The sequence below is a fragment of the Rhipicephalus sanguineus genome, chromosome 1 (genome assembly GCF_013339695.2).
Source record: "Rhipicephalus sanguineus isolate Rsan-2018 chromosome 1, BIME_Rsan_1.4, whole genome shotgun sequence".
Classification (NCBI taxonomy): Eukaryota; Metazoa; Arthropoda; class Arachnida; order Ixodida; family Ixodidae; genus Rhipicephalus; species Rhipicephalus sanguineus.
This window is the reverse complement of record NC_051176.1, coordinates 91,584,550-91,601,252: the sequence shown is the minus strand read 5'-3', so window position 1 is coordinate 91,601,252 and position 16,703 is coordinate 91,584,550. Positions and strand designations below refer to the sequence as shown.

The 16,703-nt window shown below is 42.8% G+C and overlaps 1 protein-coding gene across 1 annotated transcript in view; it reads left to right on the top strand.

Moving 5' to 3' along the window:
• The window catches only part of LOC119394022 (WD repeat and FYVE domain-containing protein 3), a gene marked incomplete in the record, with an annotated part of 152,166 nt that overhangs the window by 74,285 nt on the left and 61,178 nt on the right, over positions 1 to 16,703 (top strand). The window contains 12 exon segments of the mRNA XM_037661234.1: positions 613 to 741; positions 2,997 to 3,191; positions 3,279 to 3,434; positions 4,701 to 4,902; positions 8,080 to 8,151; positions 9,036 to 9,122; positions 9,213 to 9,351; positions 9,565 to 9,733; positions 14,695 to 14,889; positions 15,575 to 15,673; positions 15,897 to 15,974; positions 16,424 to 16,556. Of these exon segments, the coding sequence (XP_037517162.1) occupies positions 613 to 741; positions 2,997 to 3,191; positions 3,279 to 3,434; positions 4,701 to 4,902; positions 8,080 to 8,151; positions 9,036 to 9,122; positions 9,213 to 9,351; positions 9,565 to 9,733; positions 14,695 to 14,889; positions 15,575 to 15,673; positions 15,897 to 15,974; positions 16,424 to 16,556 (1,654 nt within the window).

Sequence of the window (16,703 nt, the reverse complement as noted above, 5' to 3'; positions counted from 1 at the left end):
CACCTCATTTCGCAGGCGAACACCGTTCTCCTCATCGTGAGCGATGCTGCTACAAAGTCGACCTAACTCCATCAGCAGCTTGTAGCTCCGACAAGCATTTTTCCTTGCCCCAAGGCGGACGCCAGCCAACCCATGGCTCGGAGTTCAGCAGCCGCGCTAAATCTTTCGTCCATCTGGTCCACGGGCCGTTCTTATGACACCGAAGTCATCCTTTGCAAAGCAAGGCACGGTGGCATTCTTCGCTGGGATATCTGAGACTGAGATTCAGCTGGCTGGCACCACGCACGGATATTCTACACAGGCACACATATACACACTCCCTTGCCCTAAACATGGCGATTTCTATCTCAGAATACTTTGCAAAATCGAAACTGACGAAAAGCCCACCGCCTGGTGGCGTTCTTATGAAAGGGGTCTATTGTAGCTAGCCTTCCCCGTCTGCCATTGAGCGTCATTAGATGTAGTAACTGCAGCACCGTTTATTGCGCATAGCTTATAAATGTTTTTGTTTTATTACATGTTTAACAGTTTCTTTGAAAATACGCTCCCTTTGTGGTGTAGGAATTGACATAATGTGTGACATAATGAAGAACTTTGAAACTATGCTTGCAGTTTTCACTGGACAACATTTGGACGTTTCTGTTTGGCATGCCACCTGGTCATTGCGTCATGGCACAAGGGGACATCAACTTCGAGCTTGTTGTCGTCCTGTTGGCCATGGTGCGATGCATTCTCAGCCAGGTATGGAGGCCAGAGGTTTACTTCTAATTATATAATAAGCCATGGTTTTATGGGGTAGTGACATGACATTTTATTATTATATTATATTTTTAAATTATATGAAGCACCAGTCCCTATAAATGATGGTATCAGTGAATCCAGGTCCTCCATTGCGAGATGACCTTGGTATCAGACTGTTGTCGTGAACTATTTAGCCGCTGTCAACTCCTAGTGACTTAATGAGTATGCTCACCTTGACACTTCCTTGTGGCCTCAAGTACCTAGTAATTGACTATCTCGTGCATTGGCGAACATGTTATTTCTCTCATTTTCTACTTTGGGAAGCATTAACTTTCACTTACATTGAACGAGCAGCTTGCACTACATGACCAAAATAAGAAAGTTTTCTATCAGTACCTTTGCTTGAAAAGAACATTTGAGTTTAATCTGGAGTTTAATTGTAATTAAAAGATTGATTCATTGGGCAGTCTATGGAATCCTCAAGACTCCACATGAGTGAGCCAAGCTTTCTTCCTTTCATTATTCTGCAAGCTCCATGATTTGCAGCCACGGGAAAAACTAGAATGATAACCAGGCTTCTACAGTAGAACCCCGCTGTTACGTTCCTCACTGCTGCGTTTTCCCGGCTGTTACGTCGTTTTCCTCCGGTCCCGGCATAGCTCCCATAGGATACAATGTATTGGGAACCCCACTGTTAAGTCATAACTGTCGGACCGTTCCCGTATGATACGTCGCGAAGTGCGCTCGGAGCCGACCGAGTGACTATCGAAGAGAGCGGTCATTGGTGCGTTTTCACGCAGCTTGACCTGGTTTGACCGTAACATTAGCCGCATGAGAGGTGCAAGCAACAGGATCTTTCGATTAATGCAAACAAATGCATCGCCTTCGAGATTCGTATTGCAAAGATGGCGTCTATGACGTAATTGCTCACGAAAGCAAGGCCTTCGAGATTGGCATTTACTGTCGACAAAAGCATAGCCTTTGAGATTTGTATTTCACAAACATGGCGTCTGTGACGTAATTGCTTGCGAAAGCAAGGCCTTCGAGATTGGCATTCACTTCTGCCATCGCGTTGGCGTAGACTCATCATCATCGTTATTTGTCGGAGGACGGGAAGAGTTCGAGCTGGTTGGAGCTCGCATGGTCGTGCGCGCGGTTCGCGGTCGGACTCGCCGCGCTGGTCGTGATTGCGTGTGCTTAGTTCTTTCATGCCTACAGCTGTTGGTGTTAAAAAAATCACATACGTTGATTACATTTCTGTAGATGAGGCCGTCCCCAGCTCTGCGTTTCTATCCGTCGACTGGATCGTGGCTGAGCGCGCCAATTTTCGTGCTGCTCATAAGCATTGAAATAAAATTCTGTACCACTAAATATTTTGTCGTTTTTCTTGTTTTTCGGCTCTTGCGTTTCCTGTCTCTTGCGTTTATTTTCTACGGTCCCTTCAAAAACGTATCAGTGGGGTTCTACTGTATTAGTTTTAAGATTAACATCATTGCCTTTCATAATCTTTCAAAAGTCCACCCATTGCTCTCTTTTCTAGTACTGATTTTTGTGCTAAATTTTTGTAATAGAATTGCCATTTTTATGTGTTCTGAATTCTAGAGAAAGTGTTCTATAAAACCTATTTTGTAATTGTTTATCAGAATTATTATTTGTTCACCTGTAGCCACAACTTAAAGTACCTTATATAAATGCTCTTGTGAGGTTCCTGTAAATGGACCCTTCTAATCTTTGCGTACATTTGTCCCATAGAGACTTCCAGTTTCACCCTCTCAGCCTACTAAATATAGACAGTGGTGAAGATAACAAATGGGTTAATAGTGTGAAAATGTAGGTATAGATCTCTCCAGCTGGCACCAATTTTTCCATACAGCTTAGACATAGCTTGATAAATGAATTTCATTCTGCAAAATGCAAGAAAGAAATAACATTTAAACATACTAAGAATACTGTGTATCTGTTCAATAGTCAATTACAGCACACAGCACTTGGTTTTTCTTGCAAATTTAGCCAGGAAAATATTGTGATCAGAAATTTCCTGTGGTCAGAAATTTCCTGTGGCTGCTGCCTTAGTGTAGGTTAAAGGTGTACATAGAACACCGAAGTATTTTCCCCATTGAAATGCTGGGATACAAAACTCATTTCAGTAGTGCAATTTCATATTACTGAACTTTCTCTGATTAGTGGTTATTGATGCTAATTGTAAATATGGCATTTTTTCTCTCTCCCTTTCTATACCCTCTCCTGGCCTTTAGCCACGAGGAGAGAACATAACAGGTGTGGATGACCATCCTGTGACACTCATCCAGTTTCTCATGTACCTTTACAACAACCGACAAGATTTTATGAACATGTGCATGAGCTCGGACATTCTGTGCGCCTTGTCAACCACACTGTTTCCATTTGCAAATGGCTTGAGCGAAGTCGCATCTCCAGCAGACGATTTTCAGGTGAAGCAGAATTCTGTTCAAAAACATTTGGCACCATTATCTTTTACAGCCTGCTCATTTTATTTACTTTTCACCATTTCATTTCAGATAATCTCAAACCCCAAAAGTTCCGAGTCTAACGCAGGTTTGTCGAAGCACGCAGCACGGAAATACATCATGGACTTCCTCAGAGTCATTGTAGTAGACAGCCTCTCCCTCGCTTTTCCTACAAAACAAGCACCTGTCATTGACCTGGTTTTGGAAGTGAGTGTATATTGGGAATGCTTGTTATGTACACTTGTTTACATGCACATCGCAGTAGGTTTCTAAGAATTCTTTCTTTGTTTTTGCTACCTCCCAAAATTACTGTTACTCTTTTTTTTGTAAAACTATGTGTGTTTAGTGTCCCAAATATAACTAGTACCGTATCTGTATCAATATACTAATGCAGATTTTCTGCAATGATTTTTTTTTAACACTCTACGTCTTGTTTGTAGCCGTGCTGATTATAAGGCTTCCCTTCCTTGCTCATCCTTTTACATCAAGGTGCAGCAAACTAGCCACCAGGCAACAGAGCTTTGTGCTGGAAAGTCCTATGACTCTAGTGACATGCTGTTTTATAATAGATTTGGCAGTTTCTTTTTTTGTGTAACCGAGGCTCTAAGCATCAAGTTTATCTGCAGTACTAAAAGTTCTTTACGTTTATTTTCTTCTCTTTTTTAAAATACCATCTGCTCAGTATTCTGGTTTCTTTGTCAAGCACTGGGTGACCCTACTGCCTGCAAAACAAAACAGCCCGCTGCATACGCTGTGGTCACAGTCAAAGTGACGATAGATGGTATTTATGCAGTTCTGAAAGCATATGCCCCAGCCAATGCACACTAAGTCAAAACAATATTGCTGTTTGCTGAATCAGCTGCAGACGAACCTTAGGTAGCTAACAACACAATCACTGATGGCAGCCATGCAGTTCTGAAGGCACATGAACAACACAGTGCCATGCTTAGCTGAATGCAGATAGGCACAAAGCATTCTGGGGTTCATTGTCATTTCTGCATGGCTCACTTATGACTGGAGTGATGCAGGCTTTGCTACTTTGTTTTGGTCAGCACTAGCACCGTTTTTGCTCTTTTGTGTTGCACATTTTTGGTGCGTCACGCTCGGTTTTTGGTGCGCCACACTCGTCACACATTTTTGGCGCGTCACACTCGGATTAACCATGGTGCAGCCACATATATTAGAATTAACAAGGTCTTGTTGCCATTAAATAATGCACGTGCTTGCTAGGACCAGAAGACAGGTGCAAACTATCCAATTTTTTAATTAACGAGGGCTGAATTAACGAGATTTTACTGTAGTCATAATGTGTACACATATTTCATCTTCAGTGTTTTTACTCGAAATATCCAAAAGATTTTCTCACGTTAGATTCGTGCAAGGCCAGTGTTAGAGTCAGCTTGTCAGGTATGCCATGTTGCTGCATGCTTGTTGCATGGTGTTTGTACATTGCTAGCTATGTCTATGTTCCAGGCCTTTCCAAGCCATGCAACCCTGAGTCAGCAAAAAGAATATGTGACAGAAATCCTTTCATCACTCAGAGAGCACTTGTTGGCAGCTGATGTGTTGCTGGATGACCAGACAGCCTTACCCATAACAGCTGGTGGCAAATACTCAAACATTGCTCCGAATATTTTCTACCTGACATCTTGCTTTGTTGATAAGCTCTGGCAAGGTGAGTGGACATTTCTTGATCAAGAGGAATGGGGCTGCAATCTACCAAGCCAGAGAATACTGACGGCTCACTTGAATGTCATTTAACCCTTTGAGAGTCGAATTTTTCACCAAATACGACACCCGAGGGTCAATTTTTTTTTATTTCTGACTTAAATTCTTCAGATGAATCTATTTCAGAAAAATATTGTCGTAAATTTTTTAGGGTAACCGTAAAGTGACAAAAAAATCACTTGTGTTGTTACATACACATGGTTTATTCATGAGTAACAGCAGGATAAATTCTAAAAAAAAAGCTTATACGACTGTTAAAAAATTATGTGTTGCAATAAATGTCTGTGTAGTTCACAGACGTACAAAAATAAGTGCACAAAGTGGCATCAAGTAGAAACACGGAGGTTGAAAAGTGACCTTTGATACAGTCAGCACTGTCTCACTGTGCACGCTTTTGAGATGTCACTCGTTCATCAACATCTGAGTCTTAACTCGAAAGTAACTCCTTGTCTGACGGGCTGACATCCAATGAATCAGATTCTGATTCGGCAGTTGGGCGGTGATTAGGAGGAATCGCTGCTCGACTCACTTGCAGCAGAGCAATCGGTGCGCACTTCCATAGCACAAGCGAACTGCACAGGTGAGCGCACTGAAGAAAATTGTATAATTGTGCATGCGTCAGGAAAGCAAAAACAAGTGAGAAACCTATAATAATCCTTCGCCTTATTGCCAACGAGACGGGAGTGGTTTCTGTTAGTCCTCAAAACAGGAAACGCAAGTTCAGCGGCATCGTTTGTGTAAGTCAGCACCTGCATGGAAACGGGCATAATTGCGCCCTGGGGAGCAATAAACGAGAGAGTAATAAAGCGGTCACCCCTTGAGACATTCTAAACCAGATAGCCATCAGTTTTGCGGGCGCAAGAAGTGGGAACCACCCAAAGGATGAAACCGAAACCAGCCGATGCGTGCGACTGCATGCGCAAGCGATAGCCGGCACACCACTGTAGTAAAGCATTAAAAAAAACAAAAAAAGACGGAGTGACATCGGCGCAAGAAAAAAATTCTATGTATTCCCGCAATGTGGCAGCACTTGCCAAGCAAGAGAAATGATCGAAAAAGGCACGCTTTTTAATCATAAAAGCAATGATGTACATGTACGCATACCTGCCAAGCCTCCCGGATTACCCGGGAGACTCCCGGATTTTGAACGTTTCTCCCGGTTGTACGGGTCATAGGAAAATCTCCCGGAAATCCAGTTTTGCCCCGCGCGTCCAGTGCATTGCGCGCCCTGTGCGTCACGGTGACGCGAGGTGGGACGTTTCGCGTACAGATGCGCTACACGCAATTTAAAAATTGATCCTAAATGTGTTATAGGTTATATCAGCCGTTAATATTTCGTAGATGATGCATTTGTGCACACACAAATCTATCCCACAAGTTATCTCGCCTTCAAAATTTTGTGTCACTGCTGCTTTAAGTGGAGAGCCCAGCACTTAAAACGGTAGCCGTTACTGATGTCTGTCGGGATAGCGTGTTCACCAGCGCTTGCGACTGTCCCCGTCTCAACGGCGCCCCTTATGGTCCCATTGCCCGACGAAATAACTGGTAAGCAAGCGACGACAGGCCTCGCACGCGGAGCGATGTTATCGAATGTGCCCTTCGCGCGACGGTGACGGCCGGGTCGTTTCATCTCTGCTTCAACCGCGTTCGTCGCTATCGCTAGCGCGCATTTACTCGCACGTTAAACAGACGTTGCGTAAGCGATGTTATCGATTTGGACTCTACAGATCAGCGGCGATCGCAAAATCCCCCTGACAGTGTCCATATAATTGCTATCGCAGTACACCCCCCCCCCCCCCCGTTGAGTAGATCTCCCGGATTCCGTTTCTCCAAACTTGGCAGGTATGTGTACGTCATTGACCATCTTGAAGGTGTTCGCGGAATACCTAAATCTACGTCATTGACTCTGAAAGGGTAAACTCAGATGAAGGCCTTGACATATCCTTGGATTATACTTATGCAGGTGCAATTAAACATATTCAGGTCATGAAGATCACTTGAAAAATGCATATACTATTCTAGCACTGTATATGTGTTTAAGAGAAAGTCTCCAGGTCATTTACACCATTATTTTTTAACACTGTTGGGCACATTGTCATCGGGTGATGCGAATTATTTTCATTTGAGGCATTACACATTTTCTTGTCCTTCAACGTTACTGGCAGTTGTTCTAGCTAGCTGTTGAGTATGCAGTGTGGCAGTCAATTCTGCACTGTGCATAAGGTAAAGACGGTAAGCAGTATCTTCATTCAGTTCCTCTTCTGCTCCTGAGCTGGCCACCCAAGGCTATTTTTACGAGCCTCTCATTGCAGTCAAGCCTAGCAGCTGGCAAAGACAACTTCACCTCACTAAACATGCTGCCAATGCAAAAATTGCATCGGGATGCGTCATGGCTCTGACAGGATACTTCAGTGTTTTCCAAATGCATTTCTGAAAGGCTAAAGGGAACCGTTAGCACTTATAAGAAGTTGTAAAGTTTAGTTTTATTCCATGGAAAGCCATTTTGCTTCTTTTTATTTTGGCATGTAGGGATCTGTTGTTTACCTAAACATTTATTTTTGTGTCTGCTCAACATTGTCTGCCTTTAATTGGAGTGGAGCTTTCCATTTCAATGTCCATGACAGTGTGTGTGTGTGTGTGTGTGTGTGTGTGTGTGTGTGTGTGTGTGTGTGTGTGTGTGTGTGTGTGTGTGTGTGTGTGTGTGCGCGTGCGTGCGTGCGTGCGTGCGTGCGTGCGTGTGTGTGTGTGTGTGTGTGTGTGTGTGTGTGTGTGTGTGTGTGTGTGTGTGAGAGAGAGAGAGAGAGAGACTGCAAACAGACATTCATGATTCACAGTGAACCTGACCTGTGAAACATGGGATACCCATAGTGTAAGTGACAGGCATTCGAACATACAAAGCATGTTTGAATGCCTGGTTACTTCCATTGCAAATGCATCAGATGCATGTTTCAGCTTCAGAGCCCATAATATTCTTGCACATAAAAGCAGAATGTTCAAGATTAACTTTCTAAAGTAAATACACACCAATTTGACGAGAGTAAGACCTTTATATGCATATCTTGTTAAATTGGGTCTGTACTTTATTAGACTTGACACGGTGTACTTCCATTTGGCTGCATTTCAGGTGTTTACACCAGGGATCCCCATGAAATTTTGGATTTTATCATTAAACTTCTTGGCCAGGTCAAACGAAAAGGTATGCTATCTTTTCTTTCCTTCTTTTCTTTTTGCTGCTTTCTGTGACAATTATTCTTCCGATATTTGGATTTAGATAAAAAAAATAGACCACTGCATAATTATTTGGAGGCTTTCACTTGGACATGAACTTGAGCTCGTCCAGCACTTGTTTGTTTTTCATGCAGTCCTGGAGACTATTTGAGCTCCTGTGATGCTCTGCACTTTGTTCAGATTGTGCTCATGTATTTTGTACTCGTTTGTATATAACGTAAGATATCGCAAGGAGCTGCTGGAGAGTAAATTTGAGAACACACACATTTTCTTTTGTTGCTAGCCAGCAATGTAATTGAAAATGGCATCCCTTGTAGCAAGAGCATACACAGTGAGTTGTACTGGGAAAAAAAAAGGCGAGTCTAAGAGTTCAGCTTCTTTGACTGTGAGGGATTTTTTATTGGCTTCAGGCAACAGTGGTGAGCTGACTTTTATGCGGTGAAGCCCACCTTTGTTACAGCCTTTAAAAAAATTCTTTTTAATAGTTAACGTCAACCTTCCGGGCAAACTTTTAATGCTGAAAAGTAAAGAAAACGTGGTGATTCTGACAGCTTACCCGCTGCAAGTACAAGTGATTTCATTGGACAACCGTAATGTGCAGTGAATGAAGCCCACCTTTCAGTTCAGTGTAAAGGTACTTCTAGTAAACTTCACCTTTCTGACAGAAATCTTTCACATACTATTGCTTGATGTAATGATGAGAATCCTTTGCATTAAAAAAATTCGAGCTTTTTATGAAAGTGTTTTACATCCTCTCCCCCCCCCCCTCTCGCACCTTTAATTCATTTTTTATACAAGTTACCTGTTTGGGATTTAACTGTAGATGTAACTCGTGATCCTCTTTTCTTATAGGCATGCATGTGCAGACAGAGAATGTCTATAGGAGCCTCAACAGAACCTTATTGTTTATTCTTTCAAGGCCTACAGAATGTGTTGCAGGTTAGTCTGAGTACCAGTGTGTTTTTCTGGCTTCACATTTACTGGCTGGTGATATATCAGTTGGGCCACTGCTGCTCTCTCCTTGTCCAGATCAAATGACAAAGCTTGAGTGCCTCCAGAAGATGATTATACACAGGACACTCATGCTGGTTGCAGCAAACTCTGAGGCTGAATTCATTCCCTGTCTGTGCTATTGTCTTCTACAGCTCACAGCTGATGCTCAGATCAGGTAAGTGCAGAATAATGAACTCTGGAGAGAAAAAAATTTTAGAAGTATCACAGTTGATAACTGTCCTGTTAAAACACACCATGCTTCAACAATACATACCATGCTTGAACAATGCCTGCCTGCAAACATACCTGTCTTTTTTTTATATATAGGTAATCAAAGCTCTCTTTAAGCCTTTTCAATGGACATGGCTTCTCTTTTCCTCTCTTCTAGTATGGAGACGGTGCGTCGGACCACCTGGCACATAAACCCTGCGTCTTTCTCGGACCGCACTAGAAATGCTGCTGATAACAGAAGCTTGAGCTCTTCTGAAGAAGGACACCTGTTGGTCGCATCAGCAGCCTGCAAAGTGTGGGAGATAGTATACCTCTCTAAGAGACAGGTGAGCACCATTCCACTTCAGAAGTTTCTGCTTTAGGCTTTGTTTTGCGTGGAGAGAGCAGGACTTTTTTCCCAGGCGAAGTGATTCCATGGTTGAAGGGGAGCTATCAGCCCGTGACATTTCCTGGTGATATTGGGGAGATGGTGCTCAAAAACTTATCTTCCTTTATGACAAAGATAACTGAACGACACTTGTAATACTGTGTAGTGTAACCTCCACTTTTTGAATATCTTTTTAACTTTATCAAAATCTTAAGTTATATTATTGCACTCTCTGAAAGGGGAAAAAGTATAGTCTCTTCTGTGAGCTTTGTATCCTGGCTAAGGTATTGTTCTAACATAGCCCTACATTGTTCCACATAGAGCATGGATTGCAAGGCAGCTGAAAAATTAATTTTATTTTGCTTTGTTGTTTTAAGAACACACTTTTAACCTGAAATGCCGTTTGCGAGAAAATTGTCAAGTGGTTTCTCAAAATGCACAAAACTAATATTACCAATAATTACAGCCAAATTTTGCAGGTTTATGTTAAAGGATGCATGCAATGTGAGTGTCTGTGTCTGGTAATATTTGGCACCATGTACATTCTGTGCAAGCTGTAGTATATATATACAGTAGAACCCCGCTGATACGTTTTTGAAGGGACCGTAGGAAATAAACGTAAGAGACGGGAAACGTAAGAGCCGAAAAACAGGAAAAACGGCAAAATATTTAGTGGTACAGAATTTTGCACGAAAATTGGCGCGCTCAGCCGCGATCTAGTCTATGGATAGAAACGCGGAGCTTAGGACGGCCTCATCCACAGAAATGTAATCAACGTATGTGATTTCTTTAACACCAACAGCTGTAGACATGAAAGAACTAAGCACACGCAATCACGACCGGCGCAGCGAGACCGACCGCGAACCGCACGCACGACCATGCGAGCTCCAACCAGCTGGAACTCCTCCCGTTCTCCGACATATAACGATGATGATGAGTCTACGCCAACACGATGGCAGAAGTGAATGCCAATCTCGAAGGCCTTGCTTTCGCAAGCAATTACGTCATACACGCCATGTTTGTGCAATACAAATCTCAAAGGCTATGGTTTTGTCAATAGTAAATGCCAATCTCGAAGGCCTTGCTTTCGCGAGCAGTTACGTCATAGACGCCATCTTTGCAATTTGAATCTCGAAGGCCATGCTTTTGTTTCCATCAATTGAAAGATTCTGTTGCTTGCACCTCTCATGCGGCTAATATTACGGTCACACGAGGCCAAGCTGCGTGAAAATGCATCATGGCCGCTCTCTTTGGTAGTCACTCGGTCGGCTCCGAGCGCACTTCGCGACGTATCATACGGGAACGGTCCGACAGTTACGACGTAACAGCGGGGTTCCCAATACATTGTATCCTATGGGAGCTATGCCGGGGCCGGCGGAAAACGACGTAACAGCCGGGAAAACGCAGCAGTGAGGAACGTAACAGCGAGGTTCCACTGTATGTATGGGTTTTATCCTCTTGTAGTACGTATCTTCTCAGCCTTAGTAGATGTTGAGTTCTTTGAAGGTACCCATGTATATTATAACATAAAGGGGGTGAAATACCATTTCTTTGTTTATTGATGTCCAAATTTTTTTTTTTTATTGGCATGCAGCTACCCATATTGGTTATTATGGAAGCGATACCTTGCGCATTATACCCTGCTATTCACAGCTGTGCTTTTCTGGCTGCCTTAGTTGTAAGGCATACTTTCTATTGCAGTCACCCCGTTGTAATTTGTTGAAATCATTGTGACAGTGTTTTGCATGCTACTGTACTTCTGTATTCATTGAGCTTCTGGCTGTCCTCAGGTTAATAGTTAAATGGCCCAGTTAAAAACAGCCAGCCCCTTTCCTTGCTGCCAGAGGACTTCTTAATTATTCATATTTCTCAAAGATAGGTTGGCCACAAAACGACTTGCGTAAGCACCCGAACTCCTGAACGTATACCGTACTTACTCGAATCTAGGCCGGCCCCGATTCTAAGCCGACCCCCGAAATTCACAAAGCCAAAAAAAAACCTTAATCATTGTACTCGAATCTATACTCGAATCTAAGCCGACCCCCAACTTTTGCACATCGTTTTTTTAAAAAAAACGTCGGCTTAGATTCCAATAAATACGGTAAAGTGATCTGATAGATGTGTTATGTTTTGCTTGACAAAAAGTAAGACAAAATAAGGTTTGGATGAGTAGGATTTGTCTTTTTTTTTTTTATTCTGTTCACCTTCTTGAATTTAACCACAGTGGGAACATAAAATTAGTTTGTTTGGTTTACCAAGGGCTGCTCACCAGGTTAAGGCATTGCAAGCAGACAAGCCTAGTGACAGCCGCATACCAAATGGATTTACAGCACAAAAACACACAAAGTGGTGTTTCCTCTCATGGAAACTCTACTTCCTGCCAGGGAATCGAGAGAGAGAAAGAATGATTTTTCATTTTGTGAAAATCTTCAGAGGGGCGTCATTATTCCAGGATGCCTTGAGCTCTGGTCGCATCCTGGCCCTTCATAATCACTGTAGGTGGTCCTCGAGGGAGAGAGCCATGGCCAGTTCCAGAGAATCAAATTTGCCCTTGTAAACATCTCTACGTCTGACACGCTAATTCAACGTTCAAAGAGTCATGGCAGCCTATGCAGTGCTACTGAGGCTATCGCAGAATGAGTGCCAAGCATCTCTCATTGCGTGATGCCTGGCGCGATACAGTGCAACTACTGCTCTGTACTTTGCTATCTGTGTAGCCTCCAGTCAATATGTGGAAAACGTCATGGAGCATATTTACCTGAATTGTTTTAGTTGTGTGAGGATGAAGGGTCTGCCTACCTCTCATTGTCGCAAAGGCACACTTGTCAGTGTGTGTTTTTTTTTACTACATCGTACTCGTAGAAAATAAAATACAAATACCTATACACGGTGGATCTCATTCGGGGGAAATGGCCTAAAATGGAACTACTGTTAAGTGGAACAAAAGTACTTTAGTTAGTTGGTTTCGTATTTGGATTACACAGAAAACCTTTCATTTATCGGAACCAAAGTTTTTGTAACCACCTGTAAACGGAACCATAGAAGCAAGCTCTAAACTATTTTTACCTAAAGAAGCACAGTCAAATATAGTCTTGCAACATCTGCCTTCTGTACAGAAAGGCATTTCTAATAAACAATGACAAATGCTATCCATGCACAGCTGTGTGTTATTCAGCCACCGATGGAGCCGTAAGAGCTGTTTGTTTGAAATATGTCACTGGCGCCTCCTTGAAACCGTAACTAGCAAAGCCTGCTCCATCTGATGGCCATCAGACATGCCCTATACTGATGGACGAACCAGCTGATACATTGCAGAGTGAGTAAGCACGACTTACACAAGGACGTAGAAAGATAACGGACACAGACACAGCGCTCTCTCTTCTTTCTACGTCCTCATGAAGTCACGCTTACTCACTCTGTGATGAATACTAACCAACTAGCCCGCCAACATGTTTTAGCTGATACATTCACTTCTTTATGCTTAACATACCCAATAATGTTGAGTCGACTATATGTATTATTTTAACAGATTGTGCTGCACCTCTGCATATCTTTTGATTCCCTTTAGGTTCCATTTAATGAGATTCTTCTGTTATGCAAGCACTGCAATCTTTAAGCACCAAGGCTTCTCGCAAGGCGCAAGATAATGTTTTTTGTTAGGTGGCTAAGTGGTTGCTTGTTACCACATAGTTTCAGAGGGAATGCCACTAAAGATTATAATCATCATTGACTTTCTGTGGCAATTCGATATTACAATTCTTACTTAAATCGCAAATGGCATGATTGAATGTAGCAGCATAATTTGTGGCATTTTCACTTCCTGCAACATCTCGATGACACGTTATGGCCAATTGTTAGTTCTTAAGCAAAGCTTTTATGCCTCACAAGTTGGCATTGTAGGTGTGACCGCAAAAAAACCCGGCGCCCACTAGTGTACAGAACTGCGGGTGAATACAAATAAGGCCCTCGAAGGTGCTTCGGTAACATGTGTATGCGCCGTTTTCCAATAATTGATGCTCTCTCGATTGTGGGCTTGTCGGTGATGAGCCGTTTCTGATACGGCAGTCTGATCTTTTATCGAGGTTAGTAATGTGACTTGTCATTTCACGTTGCCCCGTTTCATTGTTGCCTGGATATGAATGCATGACAACCGTTGTTGCCTGTAGCAACTGAAGTGTTGCGCTGCTGAACATGTGGATGACGGTCCGATTCCTGGCATGGAGGAAGGAAACAGTTAGGAGGGAGCATTGTGCAATGCATTAGAGAAAAAGAAAGAGAAGTAGCATGTCAGGCACGCACACGCCAACCTTTGCTTGCCCCCATTTTCCCGTTAGGGCAAGGGCTCCTGAATATTTTTAATTTCTTAGGACAGTCATGAAAAATGTCTCTATGTATCAGCTGTTGTTTTATCATACCCCTCCTAAGTTGGCATAGGTTTGGCTTCATTTTTGGGAGATAATTTCCACTCCAGCAATCTTTTTAACCTTCTTGCCTGGTGTGGTACTGTGCAACTGCTATGTAGCTGCACATGTGACTTGTAGTGTGGTAGGACGCCATTAAGGGGTCTCCTTCCAAAGCAGCGTAGAAGTATTGGTGTGGCTCAATCATAAAACACTCCCATGCAGAGCACTGTTGTTCAGTTCCAGCAAAAACTGCTATATTTCTTTTTTACTTACCATGGATGATAGCTTTGGCAGACACCTGCGGTGGCAGGACACATCATTACCACAGCAGCTTAAACTGCATGTATTGTAAAGGACAGGCCAGTCATCCGTCATGAAATTAATTGATGCTGATTAATTCATACAAAACTCATAGCATGCGTACGGTTAGAGATTGGGAGTTCAGAGGACTAACTACGGTTCAGTACATTTTGCTGGGCTCGTCATAGCTGCAAACGGCTGTGTCTTGCATGTGCAGTCCCTGGAAGAGTTATGCAAGGTGGCACTGCCCGCAGCCGAGGGCAGCACAGGAGGCCAGATACCCGACCTGCAGAGCCTGTGGGAAGTTCTGCATGAGCCACTATGCCGTGCTTGGACCAATTTTCTGGATCTTGAGCGCAAGAGTGGCTACACGCGGGAAGTCATGCAGACGCAGATGCAGACTGTCAGCCAGGTAAGTGCACTCAAGTGCCAGTGAAGTTTGCTCTGGTCTTACCTATATGGAACAAATTTGCTACCTTTTGGATGCTACATTGTCAGATTCCATACACCAAAGGAATTATGTGAGAACAAGGGCTAGAAATGCTTTGATCCAGTGCCAACGTTATGACAAGCATAGTTGTCTTTGTCGGGGTGACAATTGTCATCACTGGCAGGATTTATACAGGCTGCATCCCTAGTTGAAGGAAGGCTAGCAAATTGAGAATTTCATTGTTAAACATTCTGTGGACAACATATCTTCTGTATCTTCCCGATTCTTTAGTCACCTTGTTTCAGAGGCTGAGATTTTTATTTTGCTCTGTGATTATTTGTTTCGTAAAGAATTTCAAACACGAGTTACAGACACTGGCTATGCTTTCATTACTTTCTGCACAAGTGCTAGTATCCTTGAACTTGGTGGGCATAATGGAGCATGATTTCTTATAATTATGTTTTATTACTCAGAAAGACAATCATATGTATATACTTTGTGCTTCTGCAAATGCCACAAACCGGAACGAAGCCTTTGTGAAACTTGACAAACCATCTGGTCAGCATCTTAGGATGGAGAGATGCTTGCACATGTTTCAAGCTTTAAAGCATTGATGGAACACATGGTATGAGCTGCTCATCTTTGTTCTGTTTTCTCCTCCCCTTAGAAACTTCAAAAAGTGACCGGTGGACTCTCAAGGCTTGCAAGCCGAAAGATCAAGAGGGAGCAGGCTCCTAAGGTGCCTCTGAGCACCATGACAAGCCAGGCAAGCCTTCAGTGCATCTTTTTTTTTTTTGTACAGTGTGCAGCATAATCAAAGTTAATCTGTTTCATTTGGTTAATTATGAAGGCTTGCTGTAGTAGCTACTTAGGTAACGAGCACAATTCTTTATTTATTTACTGGTGACCTCACTAAGACAGAAGGCAATTTATGTGTTGTCAATCTTTCCATCTTCACTGTTTGACCTCTTTTCATTTGTCCTTTCAAGGAGGTGGAAATGTGGACACAGGTTCACGTTTCCATTGTACAAGAGCTCGTCGACTTGCAGTTAAAGCGACATCAGCAGGTCAGTATGTTAGTTTCACCATTTGCGCAAGGCAAAAACTGTTGAAAACTTTCTTTGTACAACTTTTTGTCTGGGTGAAGTGACTGTTTCACTAAGATCAATCACACTGAGGAGGTCAGTGGGTATAGTTTAGAGCAAAATAATTATTTCAATGTGCCATATGGACTGTATAATATATACATATATATCTAGGTGAAACAGCACTTGTCACTTGTATGATCATTTAGTTTTCCCCACCTTCCCATCTTCCCTGCTTTTTCTTCTTTTTAACTTGTGCATAATGAAGTTTATTGAGTATTGTGGTTATGAATAGGTGCTTGCCTACTGCTTTAATTGCATGATCAATTGTCAAACTCATGATTCTCACTTTTGGGTCATTGAAATCCTAAACCTAGGCAGCCATGGGTTGAAAGCCTGTCTTTCTTTTTGTGGTGAATTTTGTAATGCAGGGTCAACAGCATCTTCTGAAGGATGTCTTTGAGGACTGGCTACAGACTGAGTCAGAGCTGACTCAGGAGCGGGGTCTGTGGGGCCCAGTAGAGGGATCCGCTTTAGACAAGTGGATGCTTGACATGACTGAAGGTATTGCTGCATCAAGCCACTACTTATCTGCAGGTTCTGATTCACCTTCAGGGGGGCCATGATGTCATTTCTGCTGTAACTGTTTGCATAGACAGTGGGAAAGACTTTGATGTGCATGTACACCATTTTTTGTGCATCGGCAGTGTG